This window comes from Stegodyphus dumicola, chromosome 1 (genome assembly GCF_044657685.1).
Source record: "Stegodyphus dumicola isolate Sdum_Otavi_A_Nest chromosome 1, ASM4465768v1".
NCBI classification, from domain to species: Eukaryota; Metazoa; Arthropoda; class Arachnida; order Araneae; family Eresidae; genus Stegodyphus; species Stegodyphus dumicola.
The window spans coordinates 283,301,969-283,327,549 of record NC_140768.1 but is presented as its reverse complement, the minus strand read 5'-3'; the positions used below and the strand labels follow the sequence as shown (position 1 = coordinate 283,327,549).

General features: G+C 32.8%; 2 protein-coding genes across 2 annotated transcripts in view; one reads left to right on the top strand and one right to left on the bottom strand.

Annotated features, from left to right (window-relative positions):
* The window catches only part of LOC118195950 (uncharacterized), a 162,321-nt gene extending 158,912 nt beyond the window's left edge, over positions 1–3,409 (top strand). The window contains exon 21 of the mRNA XM_035367293.2: positions 1,602–3,409. Coding sequence (XP_035223184.1) covers positions 1,602–2,116 — 515 coding nt within the window. The 3' untranslated portion in view covers positions 2,117–3,409. The remainder of the gene's footprint in view (positions 1–1,601) is intronic.
* Positions 3,410–3,412: 3 nt separating this feature from the next.
* Positions 3,413–25,581, bottom strand: part of LOC118195951 (uncharacterized) — a 34,599-nt gene continuing 12,430 nt past the window's right edge. Inside the window, exons 6-9 of the mRNA XM_035367294.2 lie at positions 16,460–16,562; positions 12,205–12,320; positions 9,395–9,592; positions 3,413–3,778 (exon numbers count right to left, since the gene is read on the bottom strand). Coding sequence (XP_035223185.1) covers positions 3,753–3,778; positions 9,395–9,592; positions 12,205–12,320; positions 16,460–16,562 — 443 coding nt within the window. The 3' untranslated portion in view covers positions 3,413–3,752. The remainder of the gene's footprint in view (positions 3,779–9,394; positions 9,593–12,204; positions 12,321–16,459; positions 16,563–25,581) is intronic.

Here is a 25,581-nt window from a genome sequence, read left to right as displayed (position 1 = left end):
ATAAATGATCTTTTTCCACAGTCTTATACTGCCAGAGGGAGATGAATACTTTTTTTTAAACGTGGAGAAGGAAGTATGAGATACTGCAGAGTTTTTTTATATATAATTTTCATGTAATGTAGTAGGTTGACATATATCTATTAAGATGTATGGAATACAGAGGTGGCATTATGGTCACTAATGCCTAAAATATGTATTTGATCAGTAAACTACTATATTACCATTAAAAACCAGATTACCAAAAAGTTAGTGGAATGGTTTTTGGCTATATATTTAAATATAGATATATATTGACTTTGGTTTATGAATCCAGTTTCCTTTTTAGCATCATCATTTGAAGGGAAGTATTTTTAAAAGTATATTCCCAGACACTTCAAATGATCAATTAATCTTTGAAAAATGATTTTTCAATTATAAAAGAATCTGTAGCTATAAACATTTCTTAAAATCCATTTTCCACTTTGTTTTTCCACACGTTCATTTTTTAACAAATATTTCAATTTTATATATTAACATATGTTTATTAAAGTTATTTCCATGAAGTTTAAAGCATTGGCAATCCTTGAAATATATCATAAATAATACAGTTTATATAATAAATTAAAATACCATAATTCATTGTGAAAATAATAAATAAAATTGAATTTATGGTTGATTAAAACTACAACTTTATCTTTCAATTATTATAATCTGTGTTAACATGATCCTCCTGATAGCCACCATTCTTCTGCATATTGCAGTAAGGTCTGTTAATTGGAATTCATATCTTTACAAAAGTTCGAAAATGGATGATTGTTAACGACTCAGCTTTTTATGAAAGTAATGATTTTGATAGCATCACAAAGTGCAGTATTTATGTCTGGTGATATATTTTTGGCTAGAATGGCTTCTCAATAGAAAACCATCATGAAGTATTAGACATTTTATGGTAAGGTGTAGAAAGGCTAAAATGCTGTGTAACATACCTTTACCAGAGATAAATACAATTATAATGAAATATCTTTAACCTCTAAGCATGCTTAACTGTTTGTATGGGTTCTATTACTGAAAGATATTGGTAGGCTGTTTTTTGTTTGTTTGCTTATTTGTGTATGTCAATGTTAACTTTAGCATTGTTCATTCTATGCCGTGTTCCATTTTAATCGTATAGAAATGTGGTCATCTGCATACATTTACTGTCAGGTTTGGGGGAAAAAACAAAAAGTGCATACATAATTCACTTAGACATTTTACTTACAACCAGCTAGAGCTATATCTCTTTTGAAATGCTAGTCAGTAGGGGTAAGTTAATCAGTTGCAGCTAGCAAGTTGAACAAATACTTCTCCACTATCATAAATTTTCAGGCAAGTTATGGTTATAGGAGTTCCAAACTGGTTTTGAATTAATTTTAGGCATTGCATGTCCAGAAATTTTTTTGTTTTTCTAAAATCTGCCAAAATATAGTTACCGGATCCCATATGAGGTTGCAGTCCACACTTTGAGAAGCCCTTTTTTATGCTTCTAATATTATTTACAAAATAAACTGGTCTGTATATCTGTATATTACCTATGTTGGATGAAATTTTCAGTTTAAAAAAATTTTTTATTCTGAACTTTTTAGAGGAAATTAACAGCTATTTTGCGGAATTCAGAAAACGAGGAGCAGAGAGATTGAAAAAAGTCTTATCTCATTATCATCAACAACTAACATCAGTAGTCCTCCAGGATATTTCAAAAGACACGTTTTCTTCTGTGCCAAATATCTGCATTCCTCAGATGCATTTTCGAAGTACTCCTATTGTGAGTTCCAATAAAAGCATTCCATCAGGTGGCTCAACAAATCAACAATTTAATTCAAAAATTAAAATGCCTAGTGTTTCTTCTATATTTGATATTTACAAATCTGGTGATAGACATTTTGTGCATGAAGGTGTAGTAACTTCTACAAGAAGTGAGTTATCAAGTGGTATTAAAAATTTCATTAATGCAAACCCTTCATCAGCTTCTGCAGTACGGTTTGAAGACCTTTCTTTTGACTTTGTTCCTTCAAAAGATGCCAACAATGTTTTTCCATCTAATATATATAATGATTTTACTCTACCTGAACACAGATTTCGCACAGATATAAATGACTAGACGAGGTGATATCCTGACAAACTGTCACATGCTTTGTAACATCTAAAAATGCATTTAAAAACCCTTCTTATTTTAAAAGAGGGGGTGTAAATCTTTACTGCCAAAATACATTCCAGTTAACTGTACCTACATAATTCTATTCATGTAAGTCTGCTGTCTGAATTTTTTGTATATTACTGAACTGGTTATGCTGTTCTGTCCTAGACCTCAATTTATACAAGCATTTTTTATTGCTAATAAACAAAGTGTAATGGATTAGTTCATTATTTATTAGATTCATAAGCATCTTTCTATTAGGTATTGAGCTTGTATTTGAAGGAAATGAAGTGAAAACTGGTCTTTAATATTTTCATAACTGGTCTTTTAATATATTTGTAATTGAAACCGGTCTTTTAGTGGCAGTGAAAACTGGTCTTTTAATGTATTTGTTATTTATGCTTTTTATCACCCTTGTATATTATTCATAAATATCATTCATGTATACCATTCACCTGTTTTTAATGTAAATATGAGTATTGCAGTATAAATGCTGTGTGTGTAATGATATCTAAATAATAATAGTGAAATCATCATTTTATTTTGTACATTTGTTTATGGTGTTTTTAAACATTTAACCTTTGAAATTATCTTAAATAAATTGTAATACAATTTGAAATATTTCAATGTATGGATGCTTCAAAAGATTACTTAAATACAAGTAAATAATAAATGTTAAAACTTTTATAATTATTTTGAAAGAAAATTTATAATAACTAAGTCATAGAGATTTAAGTAGTCATCATTTTATGCAAAATTAAATTAAAGCTCTTTAATGTGAAAATTGCAACAAAAAATAATAATAATAAATTAATTAATTAAGTTATTTACTAATTACTGCCATTACAATGTATATTTGCAGTCAAAGTAATTGATCAATTTGTGATGATTCAGCTAATTTTAATTAATTTATTGATTCGTTGTCTTAATGTATTATATTGTTGCTACTGATGATGTTATGAACATATATTGTATACTTTATTATTTTTTGTAAATAAAGTATGTAATGTATATAAAGTAAAATGCTTTATAGCTTTTCAGTACAGATTACACTTTTATTATTGTGCTTTCAGTACTCTTATATATAACAAAAATATATGTGTTTAATTAGAAAGAAAGATTAATTATTCATAATCAGAAAGATAATATTTTAGAAAGAAAGATCAGATTTTTTAAGAGTAGTCAGCGATGATCAAGGAGTCCATTGGAAGTTGATAGTTGAGTATGTATCATCAATTGTAATGCAAATGCTTTTGATGAAACTATGTTATGACACAGCATAGTTTCATCAAAAGCATTTGCTAAGTTTTTTCTTTATTATTAATAGATTTCCATATTACAATACAAAATAATGTAAATAAAAATGTATAAACATGATAAACATAAAGTTCTAAATAAATAAAGATGCCAAATTTTATGCATGTTTTTAATTTCCGTTTATTCATACCAGTTTAAATTGCAGTGAAGAATTGGAAAGATAATTGTATGATACATAAAAAGCAAAAAGAATCTACAAATGTTAAAGAATTATAAATTTTTTTGTAAATCAATCCGATGTTCCTTCTGTCAGAAAGTTGTATAAAGTTCCAGAGCATACTTATTATGGTGCTGGTACAAGTTCTAAACCTAAAACAAAACATGAGAAAGTAAATTATAGAATAGAATTAATATGAGTATCCGTTTGAAATAAATCAGTGCATGCACAAAGTGATCATGAAAAGTGGCTGAAGTCTTTATTTCTTTGAACATTGATTCTAGACATGTACAAATACTAATTATAATTTTTTTAAAAAAAAATAGAGAATTGTATGAGAATAGTTTAAGTCATCTTATACTATGAGTTCGAAGTTTCTAAAATACTCTGAAGAGGCAAAACATTATGACCATGACTCTGGCGAGTTAGGTGGCCATGACATTAATTGGAATTCATCCTTATGCTCCTCGAATCACTCCAACACAGTGCCCTGCTAGAAGATTCAATTTCCAGTTAGGAAAACAGATGCCATTTAAGGGTATAACTGATCCGCAGTTATGTTTAGATAGTCCGCAGATTCCATGGTCTGTTCTACCACAAATAAGAGTCCCAGAGCTGCCCATGAGAACGTCGCGCAAAGCATAATACTGCCACAACCAGCTTGTGTATGACCTGCTGTACAGGGGGAGTACTTGTTCGCTTGGAAGACGGCGTACGCTGACACGAATATAATGAAGGGAAAATCATGATTCATCCGACCAAGCAACTGTCTTCCGCTTATCCATGGTCCACTCTCGATGTTCGCAGGCCCACTTTGGGAGTAGTTGACCAAAACGCTTGGTCAGCAGAGGCACACAAGTGGAACGTCTGCTGCGTGTAGTCCCATATCCAACAATGTCCGCTTAACTGTGTGTTCCGAAACACTTGCGCTTGGACCTGCATTTTATTGAGCTGTCAGCTGAATCACGGTCTGGAGCCGAATTTCCTGTGCCATGTCGGATAGTCTCCGACTTACTTTTTCTTTGATCACACGTGAACGTCCAACACCTGTGTGTTTACTCCTGGTTTAAACGTCATTTATCCATTTTGCATAAATACTAACAACGGCAGATCGTGAACAAGTTGGCAGTCGTGCAGTTTCGGAGATATTCGTACCGAGTCTTCGAGGCCTTCACAATCTGCCATGTATCACATTCGCTTAGATCACCGCCATCACTCGCGAAAGTAAGTGCAAGAATGATTCCTTACTGACTGACTGATGAAATATGGCCGAAATGCCATATCGCAATGCAGTTTGTCCGTCTCCTGCAGTAAGTGAAAGAATGATTCTTTACCTTCTCCAGCAGTATTTAAATATCATCCTCACTTAATCATGTGCCCTCCACGTCATCCAGACAAGTTCATTGAAAAATGTGGAGATGACCATAATGTTTTTCTCGTCAGTGTGTATTTAGTTATGAAATAACAAAAAAAATATTATTAATGCGAAACTATATTAAGATAATCCTACATCTAAATTATGAAAAAAAATTGCAAGATTGGTTTTAGGTAGTTCAGTTATCCTAGGCAGTTGCAGTAATGTTGTACCATTTTCTATGTATAAGTTATATGCAGTAAGAAGTATGACTTTATGGATTGTTGAAAAATGTAGTTTAGTTTATTATTACAATGAGTTCCATTTAATATAAACTATTATTATGTTTTAATGCTGATATTTTTTAACTTAAATAGTAAGCGCATGTCAGGAAGCAGAAGCAGATGAAGTATCGCCTCAAAAGAATTCTTAAAGAATGTATTGCTCGTTTGTTGCACTTGAATATATTGGTCGTTTGTTAACCCTAAGTACATTTCATATCAAATTAGAAATGTGGTTAAGAATACTTGTGGCCTACTTCTGGGAGATTTAGATAGGCAGAAGTTTGTAAAATTTCAATAACTATGAATATTTCAATCGAGATTTTTTAATCGAAAGAAAAATCCTGTGTGTTGTTCGGTTTGTTGGCCTTTTAGTCGGTGGAAGATTAGTCGATAGGGAAAATCCTGTACTTTGAGTCGAAATTCCTTCCCCTCATGAAGGGGAAATTAAGTAGGGTTTGCAAGTAAATAAACGCTTCCCACTTAGCCAAGACCTCGCAATCTTGCCCGCCTTATTCGGGCTTTAAGACCAATATCTTTAACTGGTTTAAATTTGCCAAAATTAACATACTAATTAATAGCACTAACATGTTATTAATTATATCTTATATAATTAATAGCGTATAATTAATGCTATTAACTCGTATGTTAATTACTTAACGTGTTTTCTGTTCGATAATATTTTTAACGAAATTACCAAGCTGCACTATAATTATTTATATTTGATCAGGTTTTAGAACTAAGTACTGAAATTAAAATGAATTGGAAAGACTAAAAATGTTCTTTGTTGTAATTTTGATTTCAAAATCCAACAAATGAAGTTAAGGAAAACAAAATTGTGTGGATTTATATAACTCCTTCCCTTACTTAATAAATATTAACAGTAGTTAGTTTTTTCAGCAAACTTGGTATTTCTGTCTTCGATATACTATTTATAGAAAAGGTAAGCCAATGGTATAGCTTTCAGATTTTATTCTTGAAAGATGGTACCTTCATTTTAATTTAAGGTTATTTAAATTTCATAGCAGAAAATATAAAAATTGATTCACTGATATGTGTTATGATTTCTTATTATTATTTTTAAATGAAATGGAGTAACAAGCATAACATGAATGGCAAATGGCTGCGTTCTGACTTTTTAGTTCAGTATCATAGGTGATATTTCAGTGTTAAGCACAGAAATTGCAACCAGCATTAATGAATTGTTAAAAGCTTTAAAGATACTGAAAATAGTTCAAAATAAAAGAACAAGATTTCTAAAACTGAATTTTGGAAAATTGATTCAAAGTAATTTATCTCGGGAAAAGGAAATTAAACATGAAATGTAAGTATACCAAAAAAGAAAAAAGGAAAAAAAATGTCATTTAATTAATTATGCAAAGCATTCCAATAAAATGAGAAAGCCACTCAAAGAACTGAGTAGTAAAGTTAATAAAAATATGTTTCTAAGGGATAAGACAAACTTGTTTTTCTACACGTTTTGCAACAGAAATGTTTCTAAAACTGCATTTCAGTTTATTAAAATTTTCATCGTTTCAGAAAATGAGTAGGTCTCGATTTAGCTAATTGCATAGAAGTTTTCTTACTTTTGTCCATGTGTAACGTGAATGGAGGCCATTTTTCCCTTAAAAGTTCTCCCACTAAGGCATCCTATCATCCCTCTAGGCAAATAATGCTTTGTCATAAGCTTTTAAACAAACAAACTAAAATGCAAAACATTGATAAGTTTTTATACATAATTTCTTGTGGTATGGTCGGAAATTTTATAATTCACAAAAATTTGCTCCAGCAAGTTGGAAAGCCACATGCAGCTCATTTCGTATAATAAGTAGTAGTTTTATATATGAAGAACATAATTAAAATTTAACGAAAATATCTTCCCGCTATGACTTTTGTTTATACGCGTAATATTCGAAATCGCAGCATAAATTATGCGCTTATTATACATCAACAGCTTATTTGGTTCATTTAAATTGGTTCTGAAAGCATGATTCTTTACGTAACATGCGTTTCCCTTCCTCATACTTGAAATTTTACTTAATGGTTATAAATAGCACTTATTTCAGAAATCCATGAAAACAGTAGGTCGGTAGTATTTATATGTATCAGTAATGTAATATTTTAATAACATTATTATGCATATAATAATTTTAAAATGCATACAGAGCATTAAATAAAGGATAAACGAAAGACAAAAAAAAAAAAAAAAAAAATCTTTTCTGGAATTGGAGGAATTGTTTTTAGAATAGACATTAACTATCGAAGCATCATAAACGACATATACGTTGAGAATACACTCTATTAATATACTATTAACTGCTCATTGTTCCATTATATGAATAAAAGACTTTTTAAGAACATAGAGAAAAATGCATCATGACTTTTCAGACAACCCAATAGCTTACTGAATAACATCATGGAATTAATGGAAGAAAAACAGTCTAAAAAAGGCAAGATTGCTCATGTATTCTACACACTGCACTATCAGAAATAGAAAAATATAAAAAGGTATTTTTATATTTCACTATCAAAAATAGAAAATATAAAAATATTGCGAAGAATTTGTTTGGCAGATTTATGAAGAATCCTTTTCCAGGTTATTTGATACAGATTTGGATTTCAAATTAAAAAATCTATTATGCCAAGCAATAAATAGAAATCATCTTAAAGCTTTAGCTATTTCATTATCACTCAAATGGCAAAATTTAATTATTTCTAATGAATACAAAAAGAACTTTTTGATACATGAAGAAGATCGAATTCCTTGTGAAGCTCCTTGAAAAGAAAAAAGGCGGCTAAAATTCTAGAAATTATACTTAAAATTTATATTTTCAGTATATAATTTTTCAACATAAAAGAGTGTATTAATATAAATTCTGAAATTAATCAAACTAAGGAAATCGAACATTCGGGGACAGTTGTGCGTATGGATAACTTGGAGTAAAGGAAAACTGTTCAGTCAGGCCGCAGCTGATAGGAATCCTGTTACTCGCACATGTTCCTTAAGTGCAGGGGGGGGCAGAATTTTCGGCTAAAAATCCATTGTTTTCCTTTTCGACCCAACTTCCACGATTAAAAGTGGACATCGCCTTGTTGCTCTTGTTTAGTAAACAAAAACGACTTTTTTTTTTTTTTTTTTTTTTTTTTTTTTTTTAATCTATCTTTCAGATTTTATATTACGCCCAAAGGAGCGTTTTTCTAACGTTTTGTGTGTTACCTTTATTTATTAAATATAATTGTTCCAATTTGACTAGAAACTTTCCTCTGCCGATGTTCCGGCTTGATTAGAAACAAACTTTTCTCTGCCTCGGAATGGCAGCAGTGAGAACTTGACTTTCGATTTGTTATGACGCAGCTCGAGCGCTGCACGTGCAGAGTCGTAGCTAGGGTTTTCAGCGCCCAGGGACAACTGAAGATTTCGCGCCCCCTACTGCTTGCCAAGGGTGGAAAACATATGGAAAACATTTAATTCTAAAATGTCGTAACATCAGTTTGGCGCCCCTTGGATTCTGCGCCCGGGGACAGATGCCCCCCTCTAGCTACGCCCCTGTGCACGTGAGATATAACATTAGATTTGATTCTAGATTAGATTAATTTGTTTACTATTTTAATAAATTCTTTTTGAAACTAGATTGAGTATTTTGATCATAGAATCATAACTGAACCACCACTTATAGAATTTAGATGTTGCATTTAGATTCACAGTTAGATACGTAGGAAGCGCCATTCGTTGATTCGATTAGTGTACATTAGTGCGTACAATCATGTTCTTCGCACTTAAACCATAAAACTCAGTTTACTAGCAATATCACAAAATCATTTTTAGAAGAGCATACCTTTAGAATTTCAGATACACAATCTCGCACTCTGAAGATTCCCCCCCCCCCACCGCACAATGTTGTTTTTTCACAGTGCGAGAAACATAGATTAAATACCTGCAGATTCTTCATTATTTAATTTCTTTGAATATAATGCAGGGCTCTAATGCTTAGTGGCAACAATTTGAAGAGCGAAACGCAGTTTATAGTCAACCAACGTAGAATGCCAAAAGGAAATTAATATTCCTTCTGGGCAAATTGCCCCTTTGGACTAATAAATGAATAAATAAGTAAATATGTTCATAGTATAAGTACCTGAACCAGATATAACACAAAACGGTAAACTTGGTTCCCACTCTCCCGTTTTAGTGCAGGAATATGCCTTTTTTCGAACTGCTGGTTTGTCTTCATAGTGGTCGCATTCAATGGTACATGAGGGCCCTGCCTTTAATGATGCTGAAGTGCATTTTACAAAACCACCGGATGTTAAAGTCAGCGAACAATCTATGTATGCTAAAAAAGAAAAAAATAATTAAGTGTTGTTATAAAGTTGATCAAACTAAATTCATTCATTTTCACTTCTTCCAAAAATAGATTATTTATATTACGTCAGTAACATTAAAAACTTTACATAAACACCTTGATCGTTTTCAAAATAACAAGCGCTGTGTGTTGCAGCGTGCGAAAGAGCACAAATATATAGTTCATTTATATGCATTTCATTGTCTACAAATATTCCTCTTCACATAACATAAGAGTAAGGAAAAGTTCGTTAGAATTCATGAATAAAAAACTGTAAAAATTGGTAAGGCAACCTAGTTAGTTGCAGTGAACTTCATTATTGAAGAAGCTACTGCCTCTTACTGCAATATATTTTTCTAGGGGGCACTTGTAATCTTCAATCCCTTTAAAGCTGTGCCGATGATTAAGAAAGATTTTGGGGCTTAACATTTTGTGTTTCAAAAAATGGTAAGTACAAATAAAAGGCTATGAAAATTTAACATTATATCTGAGATGGTAACTGGGGGGTAAAAATCAAATTTTCTTTCTTTCTAGCAACTACAATATTTTGAAAAATCGCCATAATTCTAAATCTTGTATCCACAAAAATTACACACATACACGGGAAAAGAACAAAATCACTTGACCGTAAAAGTAATGAAAAATTGTGCTGAATCAAAATGTCCGAAATAAGAGGCTCATCTTTAATTTTTTTATTCCCTTATTTTCCCATTGTTTCATTCTGTAGAGGGAAATACATATTATACAATAAAAGTAAGTGACCTCGTTATATCGTGTATATCAAAAAGAAAGAAAGAATGTGGAAAAAAAATCTGCTTTCAGAAGATGACTTCCGAGTGTCTATATCCATTGTTACGTACAGCATATTGAGAAATTTCTGAGACTCCTAGAGTTTATGTTAAGTTATAGTCAATGCACCTACACTCGTGTGCTAAATTAATTGACTGTGCATGTTATGTCGAATTTCTGAAAACTAATGAACAGGTTTTAATGAAAATTGGTATGAATATTCATTTATAACAGAGAAAGATATGTATCATTTAAAAGTCATTTTATGTAACCATGGCAATCAGTAAAACTCATAGTACAGGGATGTCCAAAATCTACGATGTGATATCGAACTGAGAATCAGTCTAATCTTGGGTATGGTCCCTTCTCATAATCAGAAAGGTCGCGCAACGTAACGACATACTGGAGAGAAGGTCCTTGTGACAGTCGGTCCCACTCCTGCAGCAAGGCAGTTTTTAACTCCAGGGTAGTTCTCGGAGTGGAATGTCAAGATGAAATTGCCTTCCCAAGAGCGTTCCAAACATGCTTTATAGGGTAAGGTCAGAAGATCTGAACAGTCCATGCGGAGAATATTCCCCTTTCCAGGCCATCGGCGACGAGCTGAGCCCTATCTGGACAAGCATTGCCCATTAACAGGAATACATGACAAAATGCCCGCCTGAAAAGTCGAAAATAGAGCTCTCTAAGATCTCCGATCTATACCTCACAGCAGCCAGGCAGCCTTTGTCAAGCATATGTAGGACTGTGCGGCCGTCTAACATAAAGCCTGCCCAAAGCATTACCCCTCTATAACCGTAATCCTTTACGTACTATAACCGTCCCTTTCCGTCCCTGACGAGGGAGGGATGGTATCGTGTTCCAGGCTCTCTCCAGATACAGGTATGCCGAGAATCAGTGTCTAAGGTGAATCTCGACTAATCTATAAAAAGAACGGAGCTCCACTGAAGTCTGGTCCAAGGCGCATGTTATGGTCTGCACAATGTTAAACGCGCCCTGTTGTGTGCTGCACTGCGTGGGACGCAAACAGCTTGTCTTTTGGTATACAGGCTTATTTCAAAAAGCCTTTGGCAACCGTGAAACTCTGATTCTGGTGGCAGCATACAGCTCACACGAGAGCTGTGAAGCTATAGCGGTCCTGTGTGGCTGAGCAGTAAGTATCAAATAATGATCCTCATTCGTCGTTGGATACTTTGGTCGACCTTGTCCAGGTCTTCTTGATATAGATCATGCGTCCTGAAACTGTTTCCAAAATTTGCAAACGACATTGGGCTCTGTAGTCACCTGAGCCTGTAACTAGCCTGCCTCCAAAATACCTACCATTCTCCATCTCAATGACGTCATTTTCATCACTGGATAAAACTATATATGCTTTTAAAGGAAAACTAATCTTTTGATTGTGTTAAAAATTCGAAAAGCTTCAATAATTGCTTCAGTTTTCCTGTTTCAATCCATGAGTATCTCGAAACGGTTTGAATGTCCTTGGAATGAATTAAAATTTATATTTTACGACAAAAGATGCATGAAAATCGCTATACTAGCAAACGCTGAAACATCAGAGCTCTCTAACAATTTTCCTCATCCTGTTCTACGAAGAAATTTATCTGGATCCGATTTGTCAGCGCTTTTTGCTACAACGAGATAGAAATTGGTCATGTCTGACATAGACTGTAGGATTGGAATTAATGAATATCGGGTAGCTGTAAGGAACAGGGCTGTGTATTATTTCTTTCTGTGTACATAGATTTGCCTTCACTGATGAAATGAATAAATCAAATGATATATTAGCTAAAAATTGCGAATATAACTGAACTTACCCTCGCACTCCTTAAATCCAAATGGCTTCCATTTATCTTCTTTGTAATCACATTTCATTGCTACTTGAGGACCAGCTTTCAGAGTGTAACCAAAACCACATTTCTGTATGCATTTACTGCAAGTAATATTTAACACTTCAGATTTATTTAAAGCATTATAATTCAAATAAAATTTAGTTTAAAAATAATAATGTCCATATAGTATATACTAAAAGTATATGTTTAATTGCCGAGTAATTTTCTAATACATAAACTTCTCTTGAACCCTAGCATTGTATCCATCAAGCAGGATAAATAGTATATGAGAAGATCTCACGTCACTAGTTTTAATCAAAAAGATGAATACCAATTTTCTATGGTTTAAACTCCGTTATTTTAATGCGCTTATATTATACTCCTTAATCGGATCTGCTTAAACGTTTTGTTTATTCCTATGCTGTTTAGCTGTTTAAATTGAACTAATGACCTTTTATTACGACTTTTTAACCCTCTGGGCAAGAAAGCACAAATTTCCCAAAACTACTATGAGAACAAATTATTTTTTTGATTTTAATGTAAAAACTCTACTGGTATTTCATCTTTTGATATATTGCCTTAATTTCGTTGACATATTTTAATATGCACGTATATATACGTTCCTACAGATATCACAATAAATATTCTAGGCCATATATATACAGCCTTGCCGCTTGGAGGGTTAATGCCATTTAAAACAGCCAAAAATTTTTAATAACCGGCAGTTGAGACTGATTTTAAAAAAAAAAGATTAATTTTCCGTTTTTACCATAAAAAATTAGCGCATCAAGTGCGTCTCCTCATTAAAGGTATGAAAAGATTTCAGTCTTTTTAATTCTCCGAACGCGGGTTCCGTTAATAAAGCGTTTACCCTTTTTGTTCTGAATCTGCACGGTACTCATGGTCAGAGGATTAAACTCTTCGACGTAGAGTGGAGAATTGTAGGTCAGGTTAATTTTTTTTCTGCATAAGTGCATTCAAACCCTATTACAGCGAATTCGTTTTAAGGAGTGGTCGTTTTGGTCTGACCAAATTTCCTATACTCTTAGTGTTATTTTATATAGCTGTAGAGAGCTTCATGCTATAATAATGAAAATTACTATTACATTACTGTTCTTCAGGGCTGGTGCTTGGCATTTATGCCTCTGTGAATCTTATATTCTGCTACCATACATTCAAAACGGTTTGTCGTTCTTAAATTCTGCTGTCTAGGGCCTCCTTTAAATTCTAAAAATTTTATCATGCTTAAATTTCGGTGTTCATTGCTTCTCTAAATTTTAAAAGTTTTACTGTCTCTAAATTATGCGTCTCGGTGCGACAGCACTGTCTCTGGAGCCAGTGCTACTGTTCTTTGACCTTCATTTCTACTAATTTTCTCTTTGTTCTAAATAAGGTTTATATGAGACAGGTGTAAACTCTAATTCTAGACGAACCAGGCCACATAATAATCAAAGTTAAGACATCATATGGTGTCCGTGGCCATTGAATCAAGGCACTTGAGTAGGCTGTCGAACTCCAATCAATTTCTTTGATTCATTTTTCAGAGCTCTATTCGACACTGTTGCCATGACTAAATTTTTGAAATCTCCGCTATTTAGAAAAAGAAGCAATGAATAGACGTTTAGGGATATATAGGTCATTCGTCAAGGGAATGGAAATGCTTATCCTTAATAGTATGTTTTGTTTCAGTGTTTATAAATCTAGCAAGTTTTGTGTTCTCATTTAGAGAAAGAGGACTTTTATGCAGATATTTTGCAATATTTAGAATATTCTTTTTAAATGCTATTGCACCTTTACTTTGCACCCATACGTATCTTCTGAGAAATCAATTGGACATTGAATATGATGTCGTTAGAGATGAAATTATTTTGGTTTTTCATATTCCCAGAAGGGCGAAGTTTCGTTTATTCTTTAGTCTATCTCTTTTCATTCTGCACTGGAAAACTTTTATATGCTAAAATCTCATCTATATCCCAACCTGCAAACTTACAACATTCTGCATTCAAGAAAAGATGAATGTTATTCGAAAAAGTGAAGAATGGATGTAGCTGGATCATTTGCCCGGAAATCTGCAGTTGGTATGACTGGAAATCTACAGTTGGGATCGTTGGCAATCTACAGTTGATATGATGTGAAACCAAATCGAGACCCGATAATTTCTACTGATTGTAAAATGAGTGAAAATGAGGTAAAAGCTAGCAAAGACCGAACATAAAGATATTGAAAAAGCGCTGCTAAAATGATTTACCTTTCAAAGAAGATGCAGTATCCCTAATCTGCACGTGGATGCTAATAGACACTTACTTCAGATAGAAGCCAAAGAAGCTTCATAACAAGAAACAGGCATTTCGGGGAGGCTACCTTTTCGTGTTCAAATAGTTGGTTGGATAGGCTCAAGAACTACAACAATACTACTTCAAGAAAAATTGTCGGAGAGTCAGGGAGCATTTCCAAATTAGTTATCAAGGAACGAAAAGTATTATTAGAGATGATGTCTCTTGCCAGTACGAAGAAAGAGACGTTTTCAGCGCCAATAAAGAGTTGAGCTGTTGCACAAGAGGATGTTAAAGTAAACCTTAAAATTTAAAGAACGAAGATACACTGACGAAAAATTGTCGAAAATACGTAATTGTCGAAATACAGCTTTGTGTGGGCCAGTATGATAGGCATTAAACTTCAGGATTTTGCTTTCTGGAAGATCTTAAAAGTGAAGATGCTTAGAAATTTGAACGTCTTCCTTATTCCTATTAGTCTAATTGCAAAGTACGAAAGACATCGGAATTGATGATGAGCTATGATAGTGGGAAGAAGAACGTTTGGCGCAAAAGCTAAGAATTATACTCTTGATTTGCAACTGTACTACACACAGCCGTCGAAAAGTTAGAATGAATTAAGATTGTTTTCTTATCCCCAAATGTAATTTTGATCCTAAATCTAAAGACAAAAGCCATGACCATGTGCTTGAAGTGTCATTATAGAAAGCAGCTTGTTTATAACATTTTCTAGAAGTACGAGAATCCAGATAATAACCATGTTTCACTTCTTAACGAAACGCTAGTGCTAGAAAAGACTTCGCGAATTGTTACAGAATCAAACATCTTAAATTGTTTTCCGTATGCTGCGTTAGTAAGTGAGGTTGAAAATGATAACGAAAACAAGAATTTGCCTATCATTAAGTGACTATAAAACCTAGCATTTTATTATTTTCGGAATGTGATATGGAATTTTTCCTTACCTGCGAAGATCCGAGTGATGAAGATATTGTGAGAGAGATTAAAAGGAAAAGTGCTGACATCGGAGGCTTTTCTGATTCTAATGAAAATATTGATTCTAGATCTCAGACTTTGTACTTTACTGGATGATTAATGTACCATATACATAACTGAGCTTTTGCGATGGACTAACATTTATTAGATTCACTATATATCATGTCACACCAATTATGTCTAAATAAGCTTTAGGAGTGTATTCTAATATGAGAGGTTGTTCTGCTTACATCAAAGGGACCTTAATTAATTAAGACACAATTGGAATAATTAAGACACAATAACACGCCGAATAAATACTAATTCAGAAGTCAAACAACAAAAATCAGCGTTATATTTTCAAGATTTTCACAGGACTAGTTTCGATGGTTTTATCGAATCACCATCCTCAGCTGCAAAACCGCAAGTGAACAAGATAGGAAATAATGATTCGATAAGATAAGAAAGCCAGGACAAAAATAAGCATATGGCGCCATCTATTGGTGAAACCAGAACTAAAACATAATTTCTTAATTTCTTTAAAGGCCGAAGGCAAAGATAGATTGAAATTAGGATCGTTAACTAGAACAGAAAGATTTTTTTGAATGTGAAATGCCTCTAGAAAATCCAGTTCTCCAATGGAAGATGGTTTTTGAATAATTTTAGCAGCAGAAAAATTGAAAGTGTGATTTTCGGACCAACAATGTTGAGCAAAAGAAGACTTCTGTGTTTCCTTTTTTCTAACATATGCTTCATGTTCCTTGACGCGAAATTTTAAGGCTCTCCTAGTTTGGCCAATGTAAATCTGATTTACATTATTATTTATTTCCCAGAGAAAATTATTGGTATCAATTTAATATCTGCAAATACCGCAAATTTAATGTAAGATCATTTATATAAAATTTCGCTTCGCGAATACTAAATATCAGAAAATTAAATGCCAGTTCAAGGCTTTTGTTCCCAGTAAAACAATCAATTAAAAATAAATAGCCTACATCGAACTGGGGTAAAGAACACATTGCAGTTCCGCAGTCTCCATCGCTGATGGGAAAGGACAAGCTGGCGCATGACGTCGAACGCGAGTAGGTTTCTTGTTACCTGAAATATAATCGGCAGTTAAGTCAGTATTATTGAAATTAAATATTAAAAAAAAACAGAGAACAAAACAAGCGGAACAAAACTTTATGATAGTATTTTCAGAACTATAAAGTGAAACCAACTTGCAATTTTTGCATGTGAAAATTAAGAGTATTAAGCATGGGAGAAATTTCAAAATACATGTACACATGCCTCAGACGTTTAACATAAATGAATTTCACATTATTAAATAAATAATTACGATCAGATCAACCATAAAATTATTAAAAAATAAATTATCGATAGATATTTTTATACAAGAGAAAGAATTATAACAATGAAATTATTAAAAGCACGATGACGTACAAACACTCAAAAAACTAATTTTATGACCAGAATAGGAAATGTTTCGAATTACTAAACAAAATTTATACTGTAAAGATCTTTTTTTCCGTATCTGCCTTAAACAAAAGATATTTTTCAAGCTTGAAAGTTTTATTCACTCAAAATATTTGAATAAATAAATAAACATTAAGTAATTAATTTCCTAAGATTTTGTCTCGCTACATTAGTCTTTGCGTTTAATTTGTGTTTTATTAATATAATGTTTTTAATAAACAAATATCTCGTACTTTTGGGTCATTATTTTTCTTTAACAGGCTGTAACAGTCTTAAACGGGGAAATTTCTCATGAAAACTGATAACTGTCACCCCTGACAGTTTTCTTCTCTTATGCGTGTCTAAATCACGACTATTTTTGTTGAAGAATGTAACTGTCTGGAATCGTGGATGGTCGTCTTTGACAGGGTTTGCCAAACCTGATTTAATTCTGACTTAATGTCTTTAGCCATGCAGATTTAATTCTAGATTATATAAAATATTCACAATTTAATGAAGTAACCTCAGAAGCAAAAACTGAAGATTGAACTAATAAGTTACTTTAAAATAAACTATTGTTAATCCTTTGAAGGCCAAAACGCCCGCGATAGCCTTTCATTCAACCCGTGAGGCTGGCCGAGATCCTAAGTTTTCTTAAGTTGTTGTTTTCTTCCCTTCTCCTAAGGTCATGGAGGTAGGAAAGGGAGGAGGGGCCATTCCGCGCTAGAAGTGAAGCACTGCTTCGAAGCTTGGGTCACCAGAGGGGGTGTTCTTTGTTTACATTCAGAAGCTCGCTTGACAAGATTCTGATAGTATTTCGACACACGACAGTTCCATAGAAATTCATTCAAATTATATTCATATATATTTTTTATGTAAAATTTTCGGGTGTATGCTAAATTAGTGTAAATTACTTTACACGAAAAATATAGTGAATGCACAGAAATTAAAGATTTGCACATGCCGGAAATGAAAAATAGGAAATATGTATGGGTATTTATGCATGTGCTTGCAAAAAGCATGTATCTGCCTTTGACAAAATACTTAAATATTCATTAAATTATTTATAAATGTATTTGAAATGAAGAATTTATTCACTTATAAACAACTGTGAAAGTACTGTGAAGAAATCTAATGATTAAATGTATCTAATTTATAATGATTATAAATGTTATCTAAATATATAATAACCTTAATATTGAGTTGTAAACATAAATTGAAATCCTGTTGACAAATACGTTATAAAACTATTTAAGCAAGAATTGTTCGTATTCGAAAGCAATCTGTTAAAAGGTATTGTAAAGCAAATGCTATGAGATGCGCACTTAAGAACGTAATAAAGAGTTTTGGAATATGTATTGTTGAAATGAAGAGTAAAAAAAAAATCTGATAAGTATAATTAAAAGAATTATTCCCCTTACATTTTATAATAACTCAGTTACAAGTTTTAAATAATACTTAAAAAAAATTACTTTATTCCCTTTCAGAAATGTTCAGAGAAAGTCAAATACTATTTAATACCTATTTAATTATTAGGAATTAGCGAAATACTTATTTAAAGTATTTCGCTAATTCCTAATAATTCTCTAATTTAAAATGAACCGAATAGAGCATTAATTATAAATTGACTTACATTTTTCGATTTAAAAGATGCCTCAGAAGCCAAAAAATCATGTCATATTTAAGAAAGTATTTTAGGAAGAAGCTCTATAAATAGAAAAGAAATAATGCATAATTTTAATATTAATAATGCAATAAACTTTGATCTTAATTTTTGTGCCTTAACCGAATAAAATCGAATTACCTTAATTTTTTTTTCTAATGTAATTAACGAAAACTTGTGAAAATATTTCATTCAAATTAAACCATTCTGAGAAAACTGTCCTGTGAAAAGTATAGCATTTAATTCCGTTCAGAATGAAATGTTGTTTAAAAATATGTTGTTTTCACATACTTAGGACTCTGAAGTGTTGTAGAAAAAGAAAATATATACATTTATATGTATATTTGCGACGTAATTACAAAATATTTACACCCGAACGCGTCAAATCCCATAGAACTCAATGGTAAATGACCCAATGTTTTGGTCACCACGTAGGGATCGCCGGTGCTTCAGAGCAGGGTACGGAGAAACTTGTTTAGGGCGACTCCTTCTTACTTCCTACCTCCATGCCTAAGGTGCTGTTTCCCCAAATCCATTGTATCAGTTTATTACAGACATCTTGTCCTAAAAGGCTAATGGAAGCTTCTTTGTCAGGAAGTAGAAAGGATGTCATTTGAAATCTTCACGCCCCTTTGTGCCTTAATGAACGGGGAGGGAAGGAAACGGACGGGACAGTTACGAGGGTTTCGGTACTTTAAGGATATAGGTTAGCGAAGGCTTCGGTTTTTCTAAGGGTTAATTGATTTTAGATCGTCTTTCTGTGTAATAAATCTTTCTGTACATTGATTAATATTGAGAAATTATCTCATTTCGACGTGAGCTCCTTGATGGTGTAAATAATTAGCAACTCCATCTAGCAACTGGAAGATCCGTGGCTCAAATCCTGACGAGAGCATTGTTGATTTTTCACATTTCACATTCTGAGAAAGCCATGTGTCTTTACATTGGTGGGCGGACAATGTTGCCAAATTGGGCGATTTTTCGCACATTTGCATTTTTTAACAAACCTCTTCTACTAAAATTTATGTCTTTACGAATTTTCTGCTACTCCATCACTTTTTTGTGGTACTTCTTAACTACATAAAATTTTTTATTATACCGTAAAATGCGTACATATCAAAATACGAAGTTTTTATAATAAATAGGACTAGTTTATTTAGTTTTAAATAAAAGCTATAAACTGAGAATTCTACGATCATAGAGCATGAGCACACTCACATTTTTACACTCAGTTTTCAGCCCTAATCGCTGGTGTTTTCACGTGCTTGCTGTAATATTTTAATAAAAAATATCTGATGTGAGTATTACACGACTTCTTTGTACGGCTTATTAAGTAATACGCATTTTTTCTGCACTTCATTTATTTCCTCGAATTTATTAGAGGTACATTCCCCATTCAATCAATTCGTTTCTCACTTCGTGGTAGGGCAAAAATACATAAAAACTCAAAACATCTTAATTAAAAATTGTAAAATACAAAAAACATAAAATGCGGAATACAGTTTAATAAAGCAAATTTACTATTAAAATTAGAGATTCTATTGAAATTAGAAAGACAAAATTTTCGGTGCACAAAAGTGAAAGTTAACTTTTGGTCCCATCAGCGAAAAAGACTGAAGTTGGTGTACCAAACGACTTAATTCACTATTCTGGTAAAAGTTTCAAAAGTAAACAAATGGTGACCTCGTTAGGTCCATTGCCACATGAACTTTTAAATTATTGATACTTTTACAACTATTGCATGCAGATTAATATAATTTTATTATATTGCATGCAGACTAATAATGCATAGGATTTTTATGTTCCGGTTAAGGCATAAAAACCTTAAGCGGAACATAAAAACAACATAATTCACACTTTTAAAGCAAAAAATGCACAATTTACCAACATATAAAAATAAAAAAGTGATCTTTCAGAGCCGGGTAACAGAACATGTATATGCATTTCGTGCGGGCGGTTGCAACGAAAAAAGGTGGTGCACTATTAGATGTTATAGCAATCCCATATACAAAATTTTAGTGTGCTACAGCTACCCGATTTTTTGTTATGCGAGATGTACATACCAACGTACATATAGATGTCACGGAAAAAAAATCCCTTCTGGATCCATTTTACAATCCGCTTTAGGAAAATAGTCCTTTAGTCTGTCCGTACTGTAATATTTTAGTATTTAACAGATAATTATATTTATTATCCTTGATATTGGAGTGGTAATGCCATACTTGTATCGTGTAACCGTTGCTGAGCAACGCCATAAATATTTAAAATTGTTATTCTAAAAGTTTTACCAGTAGTAGATATATGAAAAATTTATAGAGAAAGAAACTGTGATAGTAAGTTGGATTGTGAAGCTGTAACGGATAGAATTGTATTTAAATTATATATATTTGTGAACTGAGGATAAAATTTTATGTTTTACAAAAAAGCTCATTTCAATAAAAACTGCAAAACACGTTACAGTCTTATAAAATTGGAGTTTCCACCGAGATCCTGTAAATGAGAAGTACAATTATCAATTTCGATGGTGCTGGTCTCCTAATCCCAGAAAGTTGCTGAAATTTGGAGAACAAGTTTGCTAGTACCAATTTCTGAGTTTGTTTATTTCAAGGAGGAACGGATATCAGAAGTCTGCCGTTTTAAAGCCATTTTTTGAAGCGGATCATTTTAAGATTATCGTCTGTATTTGTATAACTTGCGTCCGAGCAAAGAATAGACAGAACAGGATATTGCTGATCTCCGAAGATAAGATTAACGTTTGTTTTCTATGAAAAAGTGTTTACTGAATTTTAGTATTTCATTTCAGAATTATATTTAAATAGTGTAAGTTTTTGTTTAAAATTACTGATACTTAAAATATTAAGCTTAAAATTATAATTGATATTTGTGGTAAAGAAGAATTTTAAAATCCCGGCATTTATTTAAAAAAAAAAAAGAGAGAGAGAGAGAGAGAATTGCTAGCTATGTTTTTGAATTTGTTGCCAAGCAGGCGCGTGGAAAATAAGTGGTAACGTCAAACTGACGTAGTGTGAGTTGTGTTGCCAAATTGGCAAGTCTTTTCTTAGTTCTCGCCATCCAGGAGTGTGGTAGATAATAACGTCATCCTGACGTATTACAGCTAAATTGTGTTGCCAAACTGGCAAAAAAAAATTGTTTTTGTTATCGCCAAGCAGGAGTGCAGATAGATAATAAAATTGTCAAACTGACGTGGGTAAAATTCTATTGTATTACCTAACTGGCAAAGATGTTTATATAGTTATCGCCAAAGAGGCTTGTGAATAGTGAGTGAAAACGTCAACCCGGCGTAGTATTATTTTATTTTGTGCCAAACTGGCAAAGTTGTTTAAATAATTCTCTCCAGTTTGTTAGTGTGAATTTCGTATTTGACAAACTAAGTCTTACCAAAAATTATATATTATTAATACAAGTACGATTTGTAAGATTCAAATTTAAGGAAAGCTTATCAAAGGTAACTTGTTTAACATGTCATTCTTAGCTAGGAGTAGAAAACAGGATTTAAAAGTACTGGCAGAAGAGTTAGGTTTAACCGTGAGACCTGAATTTAAGATTGCTCAATTGCATAAATTGATTACTGAAAGTCCCGGTTATGATGAGGAATTTCCTCTAGATCTACTGGCTGTAGTTAGAGAAGAAAGAGAAAGAAAGAGAAAAGGAACGCGAAAGAGAAAGAAAAGAACAACGAGAAAGAGAAGACCGAACTAGAGCTTTTGAGCTACAAAAACTTCAATTGGAAGCAATGGCTGCAAGAACACAGCCGGTAGAAACTACACAGTTACCTGAGCAGCCTTTAAAAATCAGAATTCGCGATATCATCCCACGTTTTAACCCTAAAGAAGATGAAATAAATTTATTTCTGGTGTTATTTGAGCTGTAAAGACAGTAGGTATTTTTTTTTTTTTTTTTTTTTTTTTTTTTTTTTTTTTTTTGGAAGCAGGGAAGGTGAAAAATGAGCAACGCCTTCGCCGGAATCGAACCACGGACCTCTGGAATACGCTCCTAGCTTGCAAACCACCACACCACAAAGGCGGGAGAAATACCGTATGGAGCTAAAATTATAAATATACCTGCTGAAAATCAAGTGACTCAACTTATTTCATTGCTGCCTCCTGATATTGTTCAGCTTATTGCTAGAGAACCAGAAGAGGACGCGAAAATGTATGAATACGTAAAAGCTCTACTATTACAGCGATTTAAATTGAGTGCGGAACAATTTCGACAACTATTTAATAAACACCAAAAGTCTACTGAAAGTACTTGATATGATTTCTACTATGGATTAAAAAATTATTTAGAAGGCTGGCTTAACGGGTTAAACATTAACAGTTTTGAACAGCTAAAAGATCTCATGCTGGTTGATCAAATTAAAAAGCGTACTTCTCCTGATTTCAAAGAACATGTTATGGATGAATGGACTACATCATTTCACCTACTGAGACTACTGAGATGGTTAAGAAAATTGAAGATTTTGAAGATGTGAGAAAAACAGTAAAACCGAAATTTTCTGCCAATCAAACTGAGAGAATTAACAAATGATCATTTAAACCTCTTCACGATAATTTTTTGAAAAAAATACAGCATCCTCCTCATTTTAAGCATACTGATAAATGGGATGATTTAAAATACCAGAAAGATCATCGACAAAGAGATGTTCGACAAAGAAATCAGTTCCAAAACAAGAACCAAGAAAATTTATATGACAAAAGATATCGACCACGTTGTTTCGAATGCGGGTTATACAAACATTTGAAGCCTCAGTGCTCTCGCTTGAAACCAAATGAAATGAAAAGGTAAATTGCGTATTTTCGAATGATGACTTGTTAGACACATATACAATTCACGGTTTAGTGCCTATTCTTCGAGTGCCTATTCTTCTTATGAAATGCCTATTCTTCGAGACACAGGAACCACAGTAGATGTTGTTTCACGAAAATACATAGATAACTTAAAAATGACTGGAGAACATGTCTGGGTACCAATATCTTTTAAATGACCATTTACTGTGTCGTCTGTTAGCGGAAGTTGAAGTTAACTGTGAACTTGGTCATATAAACACAAAGGCAACTGTTGTTACATATGATCCCGGCAGATATGTATTGGGTAATAAAACTGCTCAATTGTTCAGACATAAATCCTTCTTTAATTAAGAAAAGGTAAATGTGGTTTTGACACGAACTCAAGTAAAAAGATCTCGTGAAGAAGATCGAAGTAGAGAAACCGAAATGGAGAAACTAGAAGAACTGGCGTTTATTGAGATTGACGAAGATATTTTACCGCAAGCTGATGAGGAAGACAAAGAAATTAAGAAAGTAATTAATGTTAATTCTTAGGAATTAGTTGAATCTCAACATCAAAGCAGAGATCTGGCCTCATTGCTTAGCGAAGCTAAAAGTGAAAATTCCAGCAACACAAATGATTTGAAAGTAAAAGGAAACGGATTGTTGGTGAGAACGGAAATAGATAAAAATGGATATGAAAGGGAATTAATTGTTATTCCTGAAAAATATAGGTATCAAATGCAGAATTATTCATCTTTGGTGCAGATCCAAAGAAATAATAGTGTTAAAACTCAGAGTAATTTAGCTCACCCTCCTAATAGGCAAGCTTCTGTCAATGTTTCACAGAAATCTGACAAATAATCTAAGCGTTCACCTCCTGGTGAGAAAACTGAAGTTATTGATATGGTAGTTGACTCACTTTATTCATCTGGTGATTCACCTTTTATGGATAGTGTGTGTGATTATTTCCTTACAAGTTCCCCAGTTCTTTCTTTTCCAAAAAGTAAAGATGTGTCTGACAGTTTGTTAACAGCAGATCAAAGGACCGCTGATAAAACTCATGAAGGTGCTTCTGAAGCTGAGAAATTAAAAATACGTTCACAATTTAAGCACGCGTCAGAAAACTTAGAGGCATAAACATCATAAAGGATACTCAAAGTTGCCATAATCAATGAGAATGCCAGTAGCAGATAAAAACAAAAATTCATCTCGCAAGGAGCAAAAACTATCTGAAAAAAAAAAAAAAAAGACCTGACAAAATTAGACGATTCTCAGTTAAAAATTCTAGACGAATTTCCAAGTTCTCCAGTTGAGATGTAAATCAAGAAATTTGTAAAGAAACTAAACAGACAAGAGCGAGTTGTAAACTGCCGCAAAAGCCTCTACGTGCACCTGATTTCAATAAAGCGTTTATTTTGCAAACTGATGCTTCAAACTCTGGTATAGGTGTCATTTTAGCTGAAAAATGAACGAGACAATGAACATTCAGTATCATACCTCAGTAAGAAGTTTACAGAAACTGAAAAAAGTACTCTACCACAGAAAAGGAATCGCTACCATAATATTCGTTGTAAAGGAACTGCAATGTTATTTAGACGGACATACTAAATTCCTCATCATGACCGATCATAATCCCCTAGTTTGGCTCAAAACAAATGTATGGTCTAAATCTGTGACTTATGAGATGGGCAATAATATTACAACCCTAGAATTACACTGTCGTTCATCGAAGTGGTAAAAACGATAAAAATGTAGAGCATTAAGTCGTACGCCCTGGCTTTATTAAAGAATTTTTTACTGTATATAGATAAAAAATTTAGTTCATTCTTTCCTTTTTTTCCTGACTGTATGTTATTATGTTATTTGTTGTATTTCAATTACGTATTGTGTTTTGAAAAAAAATTGTAAACTTTAATTTATAAAAATATCAATTAATATCTGGCGGGGGAGAGGTTGTAATATTTTAGTTTTTAACAGATAATTATATTTATTATCCTTGATATTGGAGTGGCAACGCCACATTTGTATCCTGTAACCGTTGCTCAGCAACATCAGAAATATTTAAAATTGTTATTCTAAACGTTTTACCAGTAGTACATGTATGAAAAATTTATAGAGGAAGAAACTGTAATAGTAAGTATAAATAGTAAGTATAATACGCTTAAATGTATCAGACATGCCTTTTCTGGATGCTATATTAATGAAT